At 37.7% G+C, this 22,775-nt stretch overlaps 1 protein-coding gene across 6 annotated transcripts; it reads left to right on the top strand.

The window, feature by feature from the left end:
* The first annotated feature begins 723 nt into the window (after positions 1-723).
* Positions 724-22,695, top strand: LOC122311730 (CDPK-related kinase 3-like). Of its 6 annotated transcripts, none has more exons than XR_006242853.1 (12): positions 724-1,505; positions 8,292-8,422; positions 9,003-9,044; positions 9,264-9,372; positions 9,532-9,610; positions 10,038-10,334; positions 10,912-11,021; positions 20,110-20,217; positions 20,417-20,479; positions 21,295-21,462; positions 21,564-22,252; positions 22,331-22,695. XR_006242853.1 is itself a non-coding variant. In XM_043126378.1 (11 exons), exons 1-11 carry the CDS (start codon positions 930-932, stop codon positions 21,699-21,701), a joined length of 1,821 nt encoding a protein of 606 aa, XP_042982312.1. In that variant the 5' UTR covers positions 724-929; the 3' UTR covers positions 21,702-22,695. The 6 variants fall into 6 exon arrangements, 4 of the variants coding, with proteins under 4 accessions (XP_042982312.1, XP_042982326.1, XP_042982335.1 ...); XR_006242854.1 differs by having other exon boundaries at positions 21,564-22,270; XM_043126378.1 differs by having other exon boundaries at positions 21,564-22,695.
* Positions 22,696-22,775: the final 80 nt, after the last annotated feature.

The following is a 22,775-nucleotide window of genomic DNA, read 5'->3' as shown; positions in this document are numbered from 1 at the left end:
TTCTTCGAATGAAAATAGCCGGTGAACTGGTGAAGGGAAGAGGACCATAAGGCTGATATACTTGTAGGGTTAGAGTGATGACTCACCGTTTTTTATAATTTAAAAAAATTATATTAATTTTATAATAATAGACTTTATTGAAATGGTATACATAGTACTCATAATAGTTATTTCATCGTCCCATATAAAATATATCATTAAAATTTATTTTTTATTTTATATATTCACTTTTATAATAAGCATATATTAATTAATTTATTTATTTTCATATTATTTAAATAATATTTTTTATTTTTTTAAACATTTCATTTCTATTAATAAATTTCTAAAATTTTTAAAAATAAAATAAAATAGAGGAGTCTTAAATGATGAATAATAAAAATAATTTGTATTGAAATATCAAAAAAATAAAAGGAAATGATAGGATAAATGAAATATAAATAATAAAAAAATTATTTAAACGATAAATATTACCTTTTATATGCAGCAGATTAATGTAACAATTTGTATTTTATAAAACTTTTTATCTAATTTTTTAGGTTATGTTTAGTTATACAGTTCAATAAAATAAAATGTGATGTTTTAAATAATAATGAATAAAATATTATTATAATATAAATTTTTAATATTAATTTTATATTAAAATTAAAAAATATTAAATTATTTATTATATTTTATATAAAAATTTAAAATTTTTTACATTTTTTTATAGCATATCAATTGTTTTGCAAAGCTTTTGCCACTCTCTCTCTCTCTGTAACTTGCTTGTCTCTACTGTTTCTCTCTGTGACTCAAAATTCCCTTTCATTCCCTTCCTTCATCGTTTTCTTGCCGTAGAAGTCTGTCGCCGGGGTGAATTGGGTCATCCCCATGTGCACACTTTGACTTGGTTGCGATCTGATACAGCGCCGCGCCCAACTTCTTTTGGGATGGGGCAGTGCTACGGCAAGACCGACCCAAAGGCCGAGCATGACGTTACTACTACTACTACTACTATTGCCACCTCCTACAATGATCAGTCTCATCAGACGCCTTTACCCTCTGCAAGTGGGACTAACGGTGCCGTCAACGTGCAGGCGTTAAAGACCATGCCGGCTCGGTCCTCCAATCCGAGCCCCTGGCCGAGCCCTTACCCTCACGGAGTTTCCGCGAGTCCTCTATCCGGTGGCGTGTCGCCGTCTCCAGGGAGAGGGTCGGCGACTCCAAAGAAGTTCTTCCGGAGGCCTTTCCCGCCGCCTTCGCCCGCTAAGCACATAAAGGCGTCGCTGGCGAAGCGGTTCGGCCACGCCTCCAAGCCCAAGGAGGACCCGATCCCTGAGGAGCACGGAGTCGAGCCGGAACAAGCTCTGGACAAGAGCTTCGGCTACAGCAAGAACTTCGGAGCCAAGTACGAGCTTGGAAAAGAGATAGGGCGAGGTCATTTTGGTCATACTTGCTCTGCTAGAGGCAAAAGGGGGGAGCTTAAAGATCAGCCTGTTGCCGTGAAAATCATATCGAAAGCAAAGGTACAAAGTACAATGTTATTTTGCAAACTCCGTGATTTTGATCTTCTCTATTTGCTTAACATACATGTAATTCTTTTCGTATTATATGAATATCCGCGTTCTTTTTGTATTTTATATTGGATATATAATCTGATCCTCTCCATGAATCGATGCTCAGGGTTAGGATTTTTAGTTTAATTCTATATCAAGTATACTTTCATAAAAAAATTCTATAACAAGTATACTAGTTATGATCAACAACAAAGACATGAACAAAATAGCAGGAAAGATTTGGGAGTAGCGTTTTGGTTATTGCATCACGTTTCTGTTCTTGTGCAATAATTCGATGTAACAGGTATGGCATTCATACCAGTGATCAAGAGATTACATGATGAGAGAAAAGTTCTTTTACTTTATTCATTGTGTTTAAAGGAAAAAATTTTCAAGTTGTGCTATGATAAAGTTCTATAATACAAGCTTACCATTCTGCTTTAAAAATGGAATAACGGACACATGCATGTAAATAATATATTCAGAAAAATTTCTTTTACCTTTATTGCGAGGGTTCAGGTGATGGAGTTAGTAGTAATTCCTTCGCATATATCAACCTCATTGCCCCTTGGTTCAATTGTTCGTATGTCGAAGTATGTGATTAACCCATCTTAGGCCTTGAGACAGGTAGTAAAGGGACCGGTTTGGATAAGGCAAGGTCTACAGGTTTGAATTATATGTGGCACGAGTAACAAGAAAAAATAAATGAAAATACTATTTTTTGACAAGTTCAAAAATGAGGAGATGAAAATATTGTGGACATAGGGGATGTTTGGAAAAGTTTTTCATCTCTTCCTGTTGAGCTGAGCGAAAGAGAGAGTGAAAAACTGTATCATTTTTCTATATATGTAAATGGTAATTACAGAGTCTATTTATAGACCTTTACAAAGAAGAGGAATCTGTGTAGCTAACGATTTACAGTAGAGAGTAACAAACTACAGCAGAGAATAACTGCAGTATATTCTAGAAGAATAATAGAAAAAGATCTAGTGTGATGAGATGTTGTGCATCTGCTGTGAAGCTGATTTAGAATCCATGATTTGATCACTAAGTGTAATACGCCCCCTCGAATCCAAGGGGGTGTCAACCACATTGAGAGTCGTTTTGAAGTAGAGAAATCTGTCAGCTACCAAGGGCTTGGTGAGAACGTCTGCAATCTGATCTTTTGAACTGATGAAGGAGACTCGAAGTTGTTTGGAAGCTACACGGTCTCGGACAAAGTGATAATCAATGTCCATGTGTTTGGTTTTTGAATGATAGACCGGATTAACTGAAAGGTATGTTGCCCCAAGATTATCGCACCAGAGAATTGGAGACTGAGTAAGTGGAAGACAAAGCTCTTGGAGAAGTGTTTGAATCCAAATAATTTCAGCAGCAGCAGCAGCAACTGCTTTGTATTCCGCTTCGGTTGATGATCGAGCCACAGTCTTTTGTTTCCTTGAACTCCATGAAAGCAAGTGCTTGCCAAGATATATGCAGTAGCCTCCTGTGGATCTACGATCGTCTGGGCATCCACCCCAATCGGCATCAGAGTATGCTTGAAGGGTGAAGGTGCACTGAGGTTGAAAAAGTAGTCCATGATTTATAGTAGCTTTAAGATACCGAAGAATTCTTTTGACTGCACTCCAGTGTGTGGCTTTTGGAGCATTAAGAAACTGACAGACCTTGTTGACAGAGAAGGATATGTCAGGTCGAGTTAGTGACAGGTATTGTAAACCACCAACCAAGCTTCGGTATAACGTAACATCTGCAAACTCTGGAGCATCAAATTTGGATAATTTCAAAGAGGCAGCCATGGGTGATGACATCGGCTTGGCATGAAGCATGTTGCTTCGAGTGAGAAGGCTTTTAATGTACTTGCGTTGTGTAAGTAAGAGTCCTTGCTTAGTGTAATCAACCTCAAGTCCTAGAAAAAAAGACAACCGGCCAAGGTCTTTTACTGGAAATGCAGTGCCGAGATCATGAATGAGAGTAGTGATAGCTGATGGATGAGAAGCAGTGATAACTATATCATCAACGTAGACTAACAGAAAAATGATAGTATGATCATGATGAGAGATGAACAAGGATGGATCGGCTTTAGATGCAGTGAAACCATAATTAAGAAGCCAAGAGCTGAGTTCAGCAAACCAAGATCGTGGGGCCTGTTTAAGGCCGTATAAAGCCTTATGAAGCTTGCAGACATAGTTGGGATGAATGGGATCAATGAAACCTTGAGGTTGTTGCATATAGACTTCATCAGTGAGTGTGCCATGTAAAAAAGCATTTTGGATGTCTAACTGGCGCAGCGACCATGTTCTCGTAACAGCAATAGACAAGATGAGTCTTATGGTAGTTGGCTTGACCACAGGACTGAAAGTCTCGTGGTAGTCGATTCCGGGTTGCTGGTGGAATCATTTTGCAACCAACCTCGCCTTTCGCCTTTCAAACGAGCCATCAGCGTTGGTTTTAGTCCTGTAAACCCATCTGCAACCGAGTACGTTAGAAACATTTACAGGAGGTACAAGACTCCATGTGTTGTTCTTTAGAAGAGCAGTGTACTCTTGAGTCATGGCTTCACGCCATTTTGAGAACTTAGAGGCTGTAGAGTAACTTGAAGGATCATCAGGCACAGTAGAAATAGTGCTAAAACAGTGTCGAGTCGGATACGGAATGGTGCCATCAGTGGCAATACGTGGACGAAGAGAATTGGTGGTAGAACGAGTTATGATAGGTGAGCGTGGAGGAGGAGGAAGAATAGTGGAAACTGGGGCTGGAGGTAATGAGGATGAGTCTGAGTTAGAAGGAAGAGGGATATCGGAGGTTGAAGATGAAGTTATATGCGGACTGGGAAGGTGGAAGGTGTTATTGGGCTGTGATGGGCTCGGGCCAGGTAAAGAAGGAGATGGGGGTTCAGCCGAAAGAGAGGTAGGAGGTGAGGTAACAGGACATGGGCCGAGAATAGATGGCTGAAAAATGGGTAAGGAAATGTGGGTTGAAGAAATTGGTGGAGGAGTGGGCCGTGTGACATTTTTGTAAGGGAAGGATGTTTCATTGAACCGGACGTCACGAGAAATATACAGACGGTTGGTAGTGAGATCAAGGCATTTATAGCCTTTATGAGTGTTGCTATATCCTAAGAATAAGCAGGAAGTGGATCTGAAATTGAGTTTATTTGGTGAATATGGACGTAGATTGGGCCAACATTCACAACCAAATACCTTTAAAAATTGTAGTCTGGTTCTTTTTGATGAACCATGAAATAAGGGGAGTGATTATTAATGGTGGGGGATGGCAAAAAATTAATGAGATAGACGGCTGTCTCAAAAGCTTCGGCCCAAAAAGTAAAAGGTAAAGAAGCTTGGGCCAAGAGAGCAAGTCCGGTTTCTATGATGTGCCGATGTTTACGTTCTATAAGCCCATTTTGTTGATGGGTGTGAGGGCAAGAAAAACGATGCTTAATTCCAAGTTTTTGGCATACGGAGGTGATGGGTTTAAATTCACCACCTCCATCAGTTTGTAATGTAATTAACTTGGTTTTAAACATGCGTTCAACAAGAGGTAAGAAAGTAGTGAAAATGGCTATAGCATCAGATTTAAGTTTGAGAGGGAAAATCCATGTAAATCTTGTAAAATGATCAACAAAGGATATGTAATATTTAAAGCCCATACGAGAAACATAAGGAGCAGGGCCCCATAAGTCTGAGTAAACTAAGTCTAAAGGCCCATTAGAGAGAGACCGGCTAGTTTTAAAAGGAAGTTGACAAGCTTTTGCAAGGGGACATTCGGAACATTGAAAAATATCATCAGTGGGAAAAACTGGCAAACACCGTGTACGCAGAATTTTGGAGACTTGATCTAAGGAAGGATGACCCATCCTGCGATGCCATTGGGCAACAGATGCACGTTCGCCAAAGTGAACCGAAGGAGAGGTGGTGCTGGATGATTTGGACACTGGTGATGGAAAAACATATAGGCCGTTACTGGTTGGCCCGGTGAGGAGGATTTTCCCGCTCCGAGAGTCCTTCACAGAGAAGTGAGAGGAGTGAAACTCAAAGAAACAATGATTATCCACACAGAATTTAAGAACAGAGACAAGGTTTTTAGTAATGAGAGGAACGTGTAATAGATTTCTGAGAAGAAAAGTGGAAGATGAAGTAGGCAAAGAGGAGTCACCGTAAGCACTGATAGGAAGGCCATTACCGTCACCAACCCGAATAGTTTCATCACCATTGTACTGTTCTGAAGATAAGTTCAAGTTACTCAAATCATTTGTAACATGATGGGTGGCTCCTGAATCTGGGTACCAGGAGGTGTCCAAGGAATTATGGTGTGCTGTGAAGTTGGCAGAAAAATTTGATGGAGCTTCATACTGGAAGGCGTTGTTGAATCTATTTCTGCACTGAAGAGCGATATGACCAACTCGATTGCACACTTGACAGGTAGGGCGTGGTGAGTTGTGCTGAGAAGTAGTATTGTTGAAGGAGGAACGGCCACGACCATTGCTGTAATAACGTCCCCTGCCACGGCCATTGCGACCACCACGTGAAGACCCACGACTTCTTTGATCACGTGGAGTAGCAGAGCTGTAATTAGCAGAAAATTCTCCAGAAGAAAGAACAGTTTTACCATTGTGAGAAAGACGGGTTTCATGAATGAGTAACATTTGATATAACGCATGAGAAGTAAGGGGATCTGTTCTTGTAGTAATAGAGGTTACAAAAGTCTCATAGGAAGGACCTAAACCATTCAAAAGATAGGTTACAAGGTCTTTGTCAGTGACTGGACTTCCAGTAGCAGCTAAGGAATCAGCAAGCATACGTACCTTGCCAAAATATTCAGAGATGGTTTGTTCACCTTGTGAGAGATTGGTGAGCTGAAATCGTACTTGAAACTCTTTAGCTTGAGAGTGAGAGGAGAACATGGAGGCAAGTTTATTCCAGAGATCAAAGGCTGTAGTAGATGAAAGAACATGACTAAGAATGGACTCAGACAGAGAAGAGAAAAGAATGCTAAGAACCAATTGATCGGTACGTCTCCATGACAGATATGCAGGATTGGTTGTAGGAGCAGAATCAGTTTCAATGAGAAACTTAAGAGGAGAGGGAGACGTGCCATCGACAAAAGAATATAAGTCTTGACCTCTTAAGTAAGCAGAGGTTTGAACCTTCCATAGAAGGTAATTTTCTGTGGTTAATTTGGTGGTGATAAGATGAGAGACTGAAGAGGGAGGAGGGTGAGGCGAAGAAGATGAGGCCATGGATGAGAGTGGACAGTTTGTCAAATGGCTCTGGATACCATGTTGAGCTGAGCGAAAGAGAGAGTGAAAAACTGTATCATTTTTCTATATATGTAAATGGTAATTTCAGAGTCTATTTATAGACCTTTACAAAGAAGAGGAATCTGTGTAGCTAACGATTTACAGTAGAGAGTAACAAACTACAGCAGAGAATAACTGCAGTATATTCTAGAAGAATAATAGAAAAAGATCTAGTGTGATGAGATGTTGTGCATCTGCTGTGAAGCTGATTTAGAATCCATGATTTGATCACTAAGTGTAATACTTCCCATCTTATCTCATTCCATATCATCTCATCTTATTTCATTCCCCAACATCATTTAAACATAAACACTTTCAAACTAATCATTACAACTCTCTCAAACTTTCAAATAAAAAACAAAAATAATTTAACTTTTTCAAATCTTAAAAAAAAAATATATATTAAAAAATAATATTTTAACAATATTTTAATTTTATAATATTTTTTATTCAATTTTTTCTCTCTTATTTTCCAAAATTCAATAAATATTTAACTCAAACTATCTCACTACTATTTACAAATCATTTTACTACTATTCACAAAATTCTCATAATATCTTATTCCCCAAGCATCCCCTTAATTGCAAAGATATACCTGCTCACAAAGCTATTGCAATGGTTCAGTCTTTTTACATCAGGTCCCCTTATCACTTGAATCCTAAAATCCTCCACTACTCTCTCTCTCTCTCTTGGAAAAGGTTTTTTTTTTTTTTTTTTTGGGGGGGGGGGGGGGGGGGGTAATATGCTAATTTGTTCTTACTCATCCTCTAGCTCGTGTTCATGTTCACAGGTGCATTATTTCCTTTGTTATATGTTATACTTCTGGCCTAAAACCTTGCATGAGTTCTTGCAAGAAATTTAGTGGATGCTTGGGGAATGAGATGAGATGAAAATTTTGTGAATAATAGTAAGATAGTTTGTAAATAGTAGTAAGATAGTTTGTGTTAGGTATTTATTTGGTTTACGGAAAGGAGAGAAAAAGTTGAATAAAAAAATATTAGAAAGTTAAAATATTGTTAGAATATAATTTTTTAATATTATTTTTGTTTTGGGATTTAAAAAAGTTGAATTCTGTTTTGTGTTTTGTTTGGAAGTTTAGAAAAGTTGTAATGATTAGTTTGAAAGTGTTTGTGTTTGAGTGATGTTTGGGATGGGAATTGTTTCGGAACCCCTTATTTATTTGTGTATCTTAGCTGTGGAATGGTTTGAGGCTCTTGCCTTTTTATTCTTTTGAGAATGTCTTTTCCAATCACAGTTAAGAAGTAATATATTGTTCTCTTTTATGTCCCAATAAATATTGCCAATGTGCTTTATCTAATAAAAGCTAAGAACTGTAAATTCCTTTTCCTCTTGTTAGGAGATAATTTTGTCTTATATTGGCATATGATTGTTGTTACTGCAATTTATTATATGTTGAAAATACTCATTTGTTCATGATAATAAGATTTGTTTGGCAGATGACGACTGCAATATCAATTGAAGATGTTCGTAGAGAAGTGAAGATATTAAAAGGTTTATCGGGCCATAAGCATCTGGTCAAATTTCATGATGCATGTGAGGACACCAATAACGTGTACATGGTCATGGAGTATGTCTTTTCTTGCTTTCTATTAATTTTCAATGCAGAAGATGGTTCGAGATTTCTTAACTTCTACCCTAATCCAGACTGGGGGATATTCCCCTTGAATTACTCAATATGCACTTGTGAGAAACTCTTTGCCAAGGGCCTGTGCATCCCTGGGATTAGTCGTGACACCCGGTGCCAATAAGAAAAAAAAAGCTTCTAACCTGATTCTTATTGTTTGTTTCTTTATGGATATAACCAATAATATTTAGTTAGGTCCTGTATACCTGGGCTATGCTTACTTACTTGTTTTGATAAAATTTTATTTTACTTATAAAAAATAAGTATTTAGTTAGGTAGAAATTATATGCTCGCCTTTACAGACTATCATTAGTTTCTTATGTGTGATCGAATTCAAATTTTCCATTCTTCTTGCATGATGGAAGCTCTAGATTGGATTTAGTATAACTTTTCAGTTTATACTACTTTTTCTTACTGAAAAAATTTAGTTAATTGCTTTTTCTCAGCTGAGTGTTGAGCAGTATACAACTTTATCATGCATTTCTTAATTTTTGGGTCTGACATCTGTGGAATCTTATTACAGATTGTGTGAAGGTGGAGAACTCCTAGACAGAATTTTATCAAGGTAAACATGTTTTTATCAATAATTTTTTTTTTTTTGATAAATATTTGTCTTGATAATTTTTTTTTTTTTTGATAATTTTTTTTGATAAATTTTTTTTGATAAATATAAATAAAAATTATATTTGTCTTGATAATTAAAGGAAGTTTCAGTAAATATTATAATTATTTACATGATTGAATGGTTAAGAGTTAAACTGAAAAGTGTTTTCATTTATTGTAGAGGAGGAAGGTATGCAGAGGAAGATGCAAAATTTATAGTCGTGCAAATTCTAAGTGTAGTTGCATTTTGTCATCTTCAAGGCGTTGTGCACCGTGACTTGAAGCCAGAGGTTTTTCTTTTCAGTTTTGTCACAAATTATTGTACTCATTACTCTTAGTATCTTCTTCCTTCTTTTGGGTTTATGCATAATTGATATTTTTATATGTAGTTTATGATTATATTATGGTTGAATGTTACTGATAGTTGTTCCTTTTGGTTGTCTTAACAGAATTTCCTTTTCACTTCTAGAAGTGAAGATGCAGACATGAAGCTTATTGACTTTGGTCTTTCTGACTTTATCAGGCCAGGTAATAACTGATGATATTCTTCGTTTTCAATACTCCACAATAAATAAGTTATGCCACTGTCTATTAATAATTAAAGCCACAGAGGCTTGGATCTGATGGTTATTTTAAGTTTCACACTTGGATTCCTAAACTGTCTGGCGACTTGATAAACTGATTTGATTTCAAGTGGACGTCTGGGCATGGAAGACGGTTCTTTTTTAAAGTTTGAAAGTACTAATTTTGGCTCAAAAATGCTATTTGCTATTGGGAAAATCACACGTACTGACACATAAGTGTTAAATGACTACAGCAATAATAATTGAATAATAATTTTTGAAGCATTGTATTCATAATCAAAGTGCTACAATTTTTCATCATCCCAAATTTCCTGCAGAATAGTGGTTTCTCCTTGTTTTAATTTTTTCCCTTTGAATGGGCATTTGTGCAGACGAAAGACTGAATGATATTGTTGGAAGTGCATATTATGTTGCACCTGAAGTCCTTCATAGGTCTTATAGTCTGGAAGCAGATGTATGGAGCATCGGTGTCATTGCCTACATCTTATTATGTGGAAGCCGGCCTTTCTGGGCACGGACGGAATCTGGGATTTTCCGTGCAGTGCTTAGAGCCGACCCAAATTTTGAGGATTTACCCTGGCCTTCTGTGTCTGCAGAGGCCAAGGACTTTGTGAAAAGGCTCCTGAACAAGGATTACAGGAAAAGAATGACTGCAGTTCAAGCTCTCAGTAAGTTCAATTTCTTTTTGCTAGTGAAGAATTTCCAGGATATTGATCAACCCTATCTTCAATGTTTGTTTTGTGTTCCATATATACACATGATATCCTTTTCTGCGGAAACAGTTTTTTATTTTTTATTTTTTTATTTTTAAGAAAAGTTTGGCATAGCTCATTAACACCATTATAATAAAAGAAATGTATAAATATATATTATATGCTTTCTGGAAGATGATTTAAAACCCCTCCCACCCGGTTGAAAGAAAAAAGAGGAAATGCAGAATGAAAGAGGAACAGCAATAAAGGGTTGGACTTTAGATGCCTCAGTGCTATTTCTGCTTAGTGTCCAACTAGGTGCACCACATGAAAGTGAAAAAATAGCTGTTGCAATATTACTTCCCTTACAATTTGTTGAATACACGAGTCCTGTGATATGTAGTTCATGTATATTAGCGATTACGATCAATATATTGCATACTCATTGCCAAATCAGATCACTGTTATATTATGCTGTGATATTTGATAATGATATTGGATGAGCCTTCAATATTCAATAATTTTTTTAATAGACATACTTTAATAATTGCAGCTCATCCGTGGTTGCGGGATGAGAGTCGTCCAATCCCTTTGGACATATTGATCTATAAGTTAGTCAAGTTGTATCTTCATGCTACACCTTTCAAGCGTGCAGCACTAAAGGTACCATTCTTGTCATTCTCCATAAGCATACGCAGGAAGAGCTTTCTTTCTTTGTTTTTCTGATTTTTTTCTTTATAGGTATGACATAATTTGTAACACCTTGTTCCCCTGGGGTTTAGAATAAAGTCATTATTAGAAATTTGGGAAACTGGAGTGCTATTAACCTTACCTATAAAATTTTTTCTTTTTGATGAAGCACCAGGTATAAAAGATTCCTTAAAATAAAACATACTACATTAAAATCTAAAAGAGAGTACACGGAAGCATTTATTGAAATTTCTGAAAATTTGTACTATAAAAATTATAACTGAAAAACTTTGTATATGATCTAAGCCTTTGCCATGCCTCACTGGGCCAAGTCCTGTCCCGCAACTCCATCATTATAAAGATCCTCACTTGGGGTGGTAAAACAATAAAAGTATACAAAAATGAGTCGAATACTTAATAAGTAGTACATCATACAGTAAACATAATAAACATAGGGTTTTGTTGAAATGCGTGCGTACTTAATACTTATACTAATACAAACATGTAACATGTACTATGCATAACTCAATAGACTTGGATCTTCCTTTCTTTAATGGCCAGCACACCTTAACCCCTGTGTGCAGAGTTGTGCACCGGTTACATATCCCATGACCATAAGGGGGACCTCTAATCGTATCATAACATACTATGGTGGACCACTCTTAGGTGCATGGCTTGCACCCACCAATAACTGCATTGGTACCGTGCATCCCTAATGGCCATTCTTAACTCTTCTTTCATAACTTGTCTTTTATCTTTCTTACCATGATGCATGTAGAACACAATGACATAACTTATCATAATCATAAATGAGAACATATCATAATGCATGCTGCACATATTAACATGACGTTGAATTTCATCATATCCATATCATAACTTGGTATGTAAAAATGGGCTTTCAATAAAAGGCATAAATTCATAATACTTTTTATTAAAGACATGTTGTTTACCGCACATACATTGTAAGGATATGATCAAGTTACTTGCCTCGTAGTGTTAATCCAATATTTCCTGGGTGAAGCAGATTACCTATAAAATAGTCATGTAACATGCATCAATTTTTTTTGATGACGAGGTATTCGAGAACTTTCACTGCCCTAGATAAAGCTATGGTTTTCGACTAATCCCCAAGGTAAAAGACGTCTACGCCAGGAAATTTGTCACCTTCACCACGGTGCCTTGTTCGCAAGGACCAAAGATCAGCTAGTAGCAACCCACTTGTAGGGTCTCCTTTCGATGCCTTCCTCGCCCAGATTAGGGTCTCTGGGGAGCCTTTTTAAACACGTACTTATAATTAAAACTTGAAATACTAAGTAACCTTTATTTCCTAAAATTCTCTTAACCATAAAATATTGTCACTCAAATACTTTAATTTTCACATAATTTCTCCAAATAATCATGTGATTAACCTCTGAAACTATTACCAAGCCCAAACATTTGATTTCTCTCAATTTTCATCATTGAACATGTCACCATAAAATAATAAACTCAAAAATAATTTCTTGGTATCCAACATCTATTTCTCGACTTTATTATAAGAAATCGTTATAAATAATAAATCCTATGGTCATCACTGATTGGATGGGTATTTTTTTTTTTTTTATCTTGCTTAAAACACATCACATGTTATGTGTTCCACGTACATGTTTTAGAAATTCTTTAAGAAAGGGAGCCTTACCATGAGCAGTGGAGCTTTGGCTGTGTGCTTTTGACGAGGATGAGCAGTGACTGAAGGTGGGGGTGTGATGTTGGTTCATGATGGTTCAAGGCTGGAAAGGCTAGGCGCTGGCAAGAGAGAGAAATAGGATTGAGAGATTAACCGAGAGATGGAGAGAGAAACTGAGGGCTGTTAGGATGCCGTGGTGGTGGGCAGTGGGTTGTGTGGAGGAACTGGAGTCGCGGCAATGCCTAGTCGGCAGTTTCTGCATGTTTGCCGGTGCACAGTGGAGTTCCAATGCTGCTCTATTTTCGGGTTGGTAAAACAGGGCTTGTGGATAAGGGCCAACCTGTGCGGTGGTCGGAACTTTTTGTACAGGGATGTATGGCAATGGCTCCTTCTGCAATGCACAGGGGCTTGGGTTGTCTCCATGGTTTCGGTTTTTTGCTTGTGTTTGACGGTGGCTCTGCTGTGGTTTGCGGCAAGGCAAGGGCTGGGAATTGACGAGGCATTGCTCTGGTTCAGTGAACATAAAATAGGGGAGGAGCGCTGGGTTGCTCTCGATCTGATGGCTTTTGGAGGAGGATGGTGCAGTTGTTGCGGCTTGGAGCAGCAGAGAAATGGGGAGATTCCAGCAGTTTGCTGCTTGGGAGAGGGCTGCCGCAACCTAAAAAGAAAACCCTAGAGACGGCTGGGTGTTCACGTGCATGGTGAAGACTGTGTCTAGAGACGGCTGGGTGTTCACGTGCATGGTGAAGACTGTGTCGGGCCTGGGGTGTTTGCAGGGTTGCCCTGATTGGGTCTTCAGCACACAAGAGAGAGAGAGAGAGAGAGAGAGAGAGAGAGAGAGAGAAGGGGGGGTGAACTGTTATATGTACAGTGCGACAACCCTAGCTGAGGAAGATGAACATATGCATATGGGGTCTATACTTATAGAAGGTAGTCGGGTCATAGGTTTTGAGTCCAATAAGCCCAACTCATCAAATAAACACTTTTGAGCTTTTAAAATAGTTCTTGGGCCTACTACCAATTAAATAGGGCTTGCCTGGTCCATAAATAATAAATGTGGGCCCAATAAAATTTCATAATCCACCATAATAAATATTGTGCCAGTGGCCTATTCATAATTATCCAATAAGACTTAATAAAGTAATAGCTTGTGGGCTATTCCAAAATGATCCATTAAACATAATTAGGCCCAAAAAAATTATCCTTATTAAATCTCTAATATCATTGGGTCAGGTTACATAATGATAGTTCCAGATTTGGGTACCACTTTATGAGCCGTGAAATCACGTGTCCCAATCTAGCACTACTACTTCTGATCGCCAAAATTAGTGATCTTAATGTACTGCATTTAGTCAATATTGCTGAATGAAGGAAAATTTAAACAGAATTATAGAATATGGGGAAGACAGACATAATTACATAAGTGAATGCACACTTGTATGTTAAAAATCTGACCTAATCAGAGAAGGTAAAGACATCAAGAAAATCCTGAAAGCTCTACCCTACTGGAGCAAGCTTCTTGAAGATAAAAGTCAAGGGTGATGTGGTTTGAGGGAGACTGATAGGTGCACTAAGTTCTTTCACCAGATGGCTAATTCATATAGGAGAAGTAACTCTACGACTGTAAATGTTAGGGTTTAAAGATGGAGAAGAAGATTAATTGACGGAAAATGATAGGTAATTAAAAAATAATGCCCTACCCTCTTACTGTCTTTTTTTTTTTTAATATTTATTTTATATTTTTTATAAGTAATAAGAATTTTATTATCATGAATAGGCATAGCCCAAGTATACAGGAGGTATATAAAGGAAATACCTACTACACTCTAGACAACAAGAAAACAGGAAAACTAATAAAGAAACAGATTCATAACATTCTCATCATTCCTTACAAAGATCTTAGCCCACAAGCTCAAAGTATAAAAGAAAAGTTTTGAAGATCTCCAAAAGAGTGCTCCTTGTCTTCAAACCATCTCCCATTTCTTTCCAGCCATAGACACCATATTAAACACAAAGGAATCATTCTCCACCTGCAGCAACATTTTTCCTCATCTCACAACCATACTAACATGCAAGAAGCTCCACTACTTGCTTAGGCATCACCCAGAATAAACCAGTCCAACCAATAACCTCATACCACAAGGAGTTAGCCACCTCACAATGTAAAAAGATATGATTAACAGATTCTCCATCCTTCTTGCACATGACACACCAATTTGCTATACACAATCCACGTTTTCTAAGATTATCTGTAGTCAATGCTTTCTCTAGAGCAACCATCCAACTGAAGAATGCCACTTTAGTAGGTACCTTCATCCTCCAAATGCTTTTCCATGCAAATACACAGCCAGTGTTACAATTAAGCACCTTATAATAAGAATTGACTGAAAACCTGGAATTTCCAGCATAGTCCCACAAAAGCTTATCCTCACTTCCCTGTATCACTTTTGAATTATAAATCCTTCCCAAAAAATCTGAAACAACATTAACTTCCCAATCATTAGGATTTCTAAAAGAATCAACATTCCATAAAAAATTGTTATCCGTACATTGAAGATAATCTGCCACAGCAACATCTTGATCCCTTGCCAACCTGAACAATGATGGAAAATATGATTTAAGATCTGATTCTCCACGCCAAATATCATGCCAAAAGAGAATCCTCTTCCCTTCCCCCACCTTAAATTTGATATGCTTAGAAAACTCCCCCCATCCTTTCCTAATATACTTCCATAAACTCATCCCATATGCACCTCTAACTTCTTTAGAACATCAATCCCCCCACCCACTCCCATATTTTTCAGTAACAACGTTCTTCCATGAAACATCTCTCTCTTCATGATTTCTCCATAGCCATTTGATATACTTCATTCCATATACTTCATGGTATACTTCATGATATCTCTCTCTCCCATAAACTCACCCTACTCTCTTACTGTCTTATATATACTTTATTACATTTGATACTTTTACGTATATTTAATACAATGATGCCTTCGAACATTCTCCCTCAAGGCAGAGCATATATGTCATATTAACACAGCTTGAAACAAATAAGCTTTTACCGACTATAACATACGGACCTAGGAAACATGTGTGCAAGTTAGTCAAACTTCACAAAATGTCTAGACATATCACTACTCAAATATCCTTTCTTGAATGAAGTAACTGTCAATCTTAATATGCTTAGTCCTTTTATGAAGCACAGGATTATAGGTAATATATAATCATTAGTACATTGAATAGTATAGCTGGAGATCTTAGCTATGTTTGATCAAGGTAGTATATAATCATTAGGATATTGGTTTTTGCGTTTTTTCAACCTATTATTTTTAACTTATTGCCCAATTTTACTAAAGATTGTACATTGAATAGTATAGCTGGAGATCTAAGCTGGATGGCTGTCTTTTGATTCATTGGGAGTGGAGGCAAATTGGTTGTAAAGTTCATTTGACAAAAACAAGGTTCAAGGGGCAGTAAAAGATTTGATTGGAGACAATGCACCAGGCCTAGATGGCTATACGAGGGTTTTTTCTCCAAGCATGCTTGGATGCGGTGAAGAAAGAGATAATGAAGGTTTTCCATGATTTTCATGGGATGGGCAGATTTGTTTTTTATGATGAGAAACTTTGGAGAACACGCAAATGCAACATGTCTTTTATCTAGTTAAACCCCAAATTTGTGTATTGCCCCCCATCACACGAATTAGGTAAATTGTCGGATTTTCACTGATGGGATGTGGTCCTTAAGAGTTTGTTTACATTCAAGGATTCAAATCTTTGACGCTCTCTCCCAAAACCAAAGCATTTACGACTTGAGCCAACCCCTAGGGGTTTACAAAAGGACTAAATGAAACATATTTAGCCCTCATTCTGAAAAATACAGGGGCTGTTAACATTAAGGACTCCACACCTTTAAGCTTTGTGAGTCGAGTCTGCAAAATCATTGCTTGAGTCTTCCCTAATAGATTGACAATGGTGTTGGGAAAAACCATCTCCTAGTCCCAAATTGCCATTATTTATGAAAGATTTTAGACTCGATTCTAATTTCTAAACTAGTGTATGGACAGCAGAATTAGAACGAGCAACTGGACCTAGAGAATGGGTGTGAATCAATATTTGCTAGAGTATAGTGTGTGCTTGTACGTTTTCTCTCCGTACAGTTTTCCCTCAGTACATTTGTCTTTCGATGAGGAGTTGTGGAGTGTTCTGAGGTTGTTTAGAATGCGTTTTAGTTTCTGTTCCTGTTAAGATTAGTCATTGAATCAAAAGTCTTCGTTCTGATGGAGGAGGGAGGCTCGGTGCTCATCACAAAGAGGAGCCGAAGGGTAATGAAGGAGCTAAGAGTTGGGAAAGTTGTGGTGCAATGGTTCATTAGAACCTTGGAGGTAAGCCTGAGGAGTGGGATGAAGGAGCTGTATGCAACGAAAAGGGAGGGTGACAAAAAGCTTTAGAGCACATGGGTGCTCAAATGACCAAGGAAGGTTTATGGTGCTGGTGGAATATGGTGGCGTAACTTCATCTTCATCCCTGAAGATATAGAGGGGAGGGGTTGGAGGAATATGGTTGCTGTGCTAGGAGAGATCTCTCTAGAAGAAAAAACCGAGGTCAAGTATGCAACCTTGAACTTTTAGGGAGGTGCTGGTGCAATCGAAGGTGCCGGCGTAGAGTATGGAACACCCTAGGGGTCGAGCTACAGGCGGTAGGACTGACAGTAGCAATGGTTGGAAAACAAATGTGGCGCACAAGCTTGTTGGAACAACACATTTACAAAGGGAAGGAAGTGGTGGCAGGTCCTTTATCGGCTTGTCAAATTCTGGTGTGCATAGAACTTTAAAAGAAATGCAAGAGTAGTTGAAGGCTCTGTAAGAGCAAGTCTCTTTATTAATACGGTGTGTTGAGGAGGATAATGAGGTGGATCTGGGCTTGGAGTTAGGCCATGACAGGGGCGTGGGCTTGGACCAGGAGGGGGGACAGTGCCAATGAGGCAATTGGTCAGGGTAGATGCTGGGGCCTGTATGGGCCTAACGAAGGCTAGGGATGATGGGCCAAAGCCCACGGGGCTTCTCAAGGGAAAAGAGGAACTCCTATTAGCCCTTGAAGCTCAACCCGTGTGGAGAGTGAGGGTGGGAGGAGATGCTGGTCCATCCACCAGCGGGAGGCAGCAGGGGGTGATGTCGGAGCAGACCTTTTCTTTCTCACCTGCAATCCTAAAGACTGCTGGAAAAGAATCCTTAAAGGCTTGCTCTCCACATCATCGATCAATCCAGAATTTTAATCTAGATCCATCGCCCAACACCAATCTAGTATGCCAATTAAAGATCCCTCACCCCCTTTGAATGAGTTTCCAAACTCCCACTCCATAAACCCCATGAACCTCCCTAGTGCACCATCCCCCCCACATACCTCCATATTTGCAATCAATCACTAACTTCCGTAGGGCTTCCGTGTTATATCTCCACAACCACTTCCCAAGCAAGGCTTGATTGAAGATCCTCAAATTTCTAATACCCAACCCACCCAAAGAGACTGGAGAACAAACCTTATCCCACTTGACTAGATGATACTTGAATTCTTCTTCTATCTCAACCCAAAGAAAGTCACGATATAGCTTCTCAATATGGTTTGCCACACTTCCTGGAATTGGGAATACAAATAAAAAATACGTTGGTAGATTAGAAAGAGTACCTTTGATAAGGGTGATCCTACTGCCTTTCGAGAGATGCAATCTCTTCCAACCTGCTAATCTGTGTTCAATCTTCTCCACCACTAAATCCCAAATCGATATAGATCTTGCAACTGCCCCCAAAGGAAGACCGAGGTAGTTCATAGGAAGCGAGTAAACCTTGCATCCAAGGATACTAGCTAGCTGCCTGATGTTACGAACATTGCCCATCGGCACCAATTTTGATTTATCAAAGTTTACTTTCGAGCCGGATACCGCTTCAAAACAAAGAAAGAATGCCCTCAAAGTTTGAACTTGGCTTTGTTTTTCCCCACAACAGATAAGTGTATCATTTGCAAACAATAAATGAGATAGGTTAATAGTGCCCCTATTAGGATCACCCACCGAGAATCCCTCAATAAAGCTACTGTTCACAAAGGCTATAATCATTTTGCTAAGTGCCACCATGACAAGAATTAATGGGAGTAGGGACAAAGGATCTCCTTGTCTTAGACCCTGGGAGCTATTAAAGTAACCATTTGGGCAACCATTCACCAATACAGAAAACCTCACTATTGCATATACTGTTACATTGGGAGGTGGCTGGAACATTATGGAATGAAGTGTTTAGTAGAATGGACCTAGCTTGGGTTATGCCAGCCACAGTGACAAAGCTCATGGCCAGCTTGATAAATCTTTGAGGTCTACCACAAATCGCAGCGGTGTGGAAATGGTCCCGATTTGTGTCATGTGGTGCTTGTGGAAGGAGCGGAATGATTGGACATTTGAAGACAAGGAGCACTCACTAGAACTCAGATTATTTTTTGTTAGCACTCTTTTTCTTTGGGCCACAGCTGTAGATTTTCTTGGCCTCAATTTTCATGATTTTCTTGTTTCTATTTCTTCTCTCTAATTAGGTGTGACCTTTTGTATACCATTTTGTGTACTTGGGCTATGCCTATTTATATCAATATAATTGTTTCCTTATAAAAAAATATATTTTTTTGCTATGTGTTGAGGTGTGGTTTTGGGGAGAAGTGTAATTGGATAGTTCACTGCATACCCCGTTGTGGTTCTCAGTTCTGATAAATAGCTCTGCCATGGTTAGTTTGATACCAGATGTGGGTTGGGACAGTGAGATATGTTGCTGTCTCTGTTATTTGTTATCATTATGGAGGCTCCGTAGTAGAACGATATCAGCATTGCTGAATGAGGTTCTTTTTCAGACTTCCTGGCCGGGGACTGGGAATGCAGGGGAATTTATTTTACACCTTTTATTTGTAGATACACTGATTTGTTGTGAGGCAAACCTGAGTGCAAACAGTTATAAAATATTGATTGAATATTTGTTGCATGCTCAGAGATGCAAAGATCAAGAAAGCTTCATTAGCTCATAGTGAAATTTTCCCCTTTGGCAAAGAATTGATGATAGTAAAAAATGTAATTAGGTTTTATTGCTTTTTTTTTTTTAGTATAAGATTGTCAAATCTAATAGGATACATGCTTGCACTCTTAAGTGCAAAATGCCAGACGTATTGATGAAAAAAGAAGAAAAATAAATGAAGAAAATTCTCAATGATCAACCATTAGGTGTGTCCATAAGTCAAAACTTGAATTCTTCATCATACTCGCTTAAATGAGAGATGTATAACTGAGTTTACAGATGTAGTACAGTAGTAGAACTGTAGAACCAAACTAATGTTCAAGTTGATTCTCTGATTATTGCAGGCTCTATCAAAAGCTTTGACTGAGGATGAGCTGGTGTATCTCAGAGCTCAGTTCAATCTGTTAGAACCAAATAGGGATGGGCGCATCTCCCTTGAAAATTTCAAAATGGTTATATGCTGCACCTAGCTTATGGGTTTGAGTTTCCTATCTAGAGTTGGTTAATGTTCTTAAGAGGGAATCTTTTTTCTGTTTTGTTGGCATGGCTTGGTCATTTATGAATATCTGATCTTTGTATTAAGGTTATGTTGCTTTTGTTTTTTATGTTTTACATACATATTCATTTGTACATTTGAAAAAATATTTGCAGGCTCTTATGCGAAATGAAACTGATGCCATGAGAGAGTCCAGAGTTCATAATATTATGAATGCTGTAAGGCATATTTGTTGATTTAATGTTTTTCAGCTATCATATATCTCTGCCATAGACATGGTACGCTATTAGTATTTTCAGAGTTTGTAAACAGATATTTTAATTTTTTCATTACTTATCATGCACAAGTCTACATATAATTTTATGTATTTATGCACTAAAACACACACAAACCACATGCATTGGTAGCTTGGTAGAGTTGAACCTCGACCATTGGTGCTTGAGCCATAGCCTTATCTAATTATTCTGTCTGCGCAGATTTTTCCACTGCATATTTTGAGACAAAATGTAAAAAATATAAGCTTGGTATTAAAAGAATTCCTGCTAGTTTTAAATTTATATTCTTTTTTTTTATAAGTAGTTTTGGATTTATATAGTCTCAAGGAACTTAATATTGTTTCTGTTATATAATTTAGTTCAGGAAATTATCTATACTGAGATAACTTTTACTTCGAGCAAGTTGTTGCATGTGGAGACTTCGGACCTTACCAGAACTTGCAAAGGTTGCATAAATCACCCAATCGGTGAAATTTAATAATATATTTTAGTTCTGATCTGAATAGACTTAAAAAAGAACCTTGGAACTTGGGCCTAGGCATCCTTTGTATATTATGGTTGATGGAAAATTTGGTCTGTTGAATGTTTTGATCTGGTTTAAATCATGATTGCATCATGTTTTTGCATCTTTTATTTCTATTTTATTTTTTAACTGAACGTCATTGTTCTGTATGTTGGTCAGTTTTTGTTCGTGTAGTTAGTTACTTTTGAGAAATAGAAAATTCAGTTTCTTATATTCTTGTTATTTAATTTTTCAGATGGAACCGCTTGCATTTAGAAAGATGGGATTTGAAGAGTTTTGTGCAGCTGCAATCAGCACACATCAATTGGAGGCCCTTGATGGGTGGGAACGGATTGCTTCCACTGCTTTTGAGTACTTTGAACGGGAGGGTAACCGTAGTATATCTGTTGATGAATTGGCAAGGGTATGTGCAGTTATGGATTTTGGGACAACCTTCCTTGTCCTCTTGATTCTTTTTTGCATATGTGCATATCTTTGTCACAATTTTGTTGCCTTTTATTGCAGGAATTGAGTCTTGGACCGTCTGCTTATTCCGTCCTAAAAGATTGGATCCGAAACTCAGATGGAAAGCTTAGTTTACTTGGATATACAAAATTTTTGCATGGAGTAACACTTCGTAGTTCAAACACAAGACACCATTAAGTTTGATAGCTTTCAACACAGTTTAAAAATTCATGGGATTTGCAGGATTTTCTTTTCTTTTTCGGGAATGGGGTAAAGAAAATGTGTATAATTGAATATCAGTCAAGCCAGTTCTGTGATGTGAGTCGTACTTTTTATATTGAGAATTTCTGCTTGCTCTTACCCCATTTCGGCAGTTCATATATTTCTATGGCTGCTATTGTGACTATTCATTCATTCTTGAAATCCAGGTCTATAGTCAGATGAAAACTAATTGCAGGTCTTTACTGCTTTCTGATCGTAGTTTTTGTAAGTTGATTATACATTGGTGGAAAGAAGAAGATAAAAGATATGATTTTGTTACAAATTAACTTGTGGAAAGCGTTTGCTGTTGCGGATAAATATTTGCTAAAAACTCGAAAAGGTTAAGTAAACCAAAAGCTTATGGAGCAATGCCCTCTACTAATCTGCAAGAAGAGCTCTTGTGGTGGGAGTTTAAACTTGGATATGTACTTTTGGACATGGGGCACTTTGATGCTCACCAGGAATTTAAAGTGGCGACAAGGAGAGAGGTTTATCATCTCATTCTGGTATGATAATGGTACATTTATTTCCTGCAAAGTTGATGCTGATGCGTTTTTTTCTTACAGCTATGGCAACTCGAGGCTTGTTGAAGGCTTGTTGAAGGAAGTCGAGCGATTTTGAAGTCAAGCTCATCCTTTTTAGTTCGTATAGGCCCCTCCTTGGTTACAGGCTTTGAGAATATCCCAGGGCAGTCCTTTTGGATTTTTTTTCCTCTCTCTTTTCTCCTCTCTTTTTTTATTTTATTTTATTTTTAATTTGTTTTTATTTTATTGTCGGGGTTTTGGGTGGGGTTTGTTTCCCAGTGATAAAATACAGCCCCCTCCTGTTTTTCTTCGAATTTATATGCTGAATTGGTCGTAGGATTTTCACGTTTTTTTCCTTCCATATTGTTAATATAATAATATTTCATTTGCAAGACTTTAATTTTAAACTTTTTTTTTTTTTTTTATAATTTAAATTATGTCACGTGAACGATAGATTTTCTATATTGACTTGCAAGTAGAAGATTTA

This window comes from Carya illinoinensis, chromosome 1 (assembly GCF_018687715.1).
Source record: "Carya illinoinensis cultivar Pawnee chromosome 1, C.illinoinensisPawnee_v1, whole genome shotgun sequence".
Taxonomy (NCBI): domain Eukaryota; kingdom Viridiplantae; phylum Streptophyta; class Magnoliopsida; order Fagales; family Juglandaceae; genus Carya; species Carya illinoinensis.
Note: the sequence above shows the minus strand (reverse complement) of the source record. Positions and strands in the feature narration are given on the sequence as shown.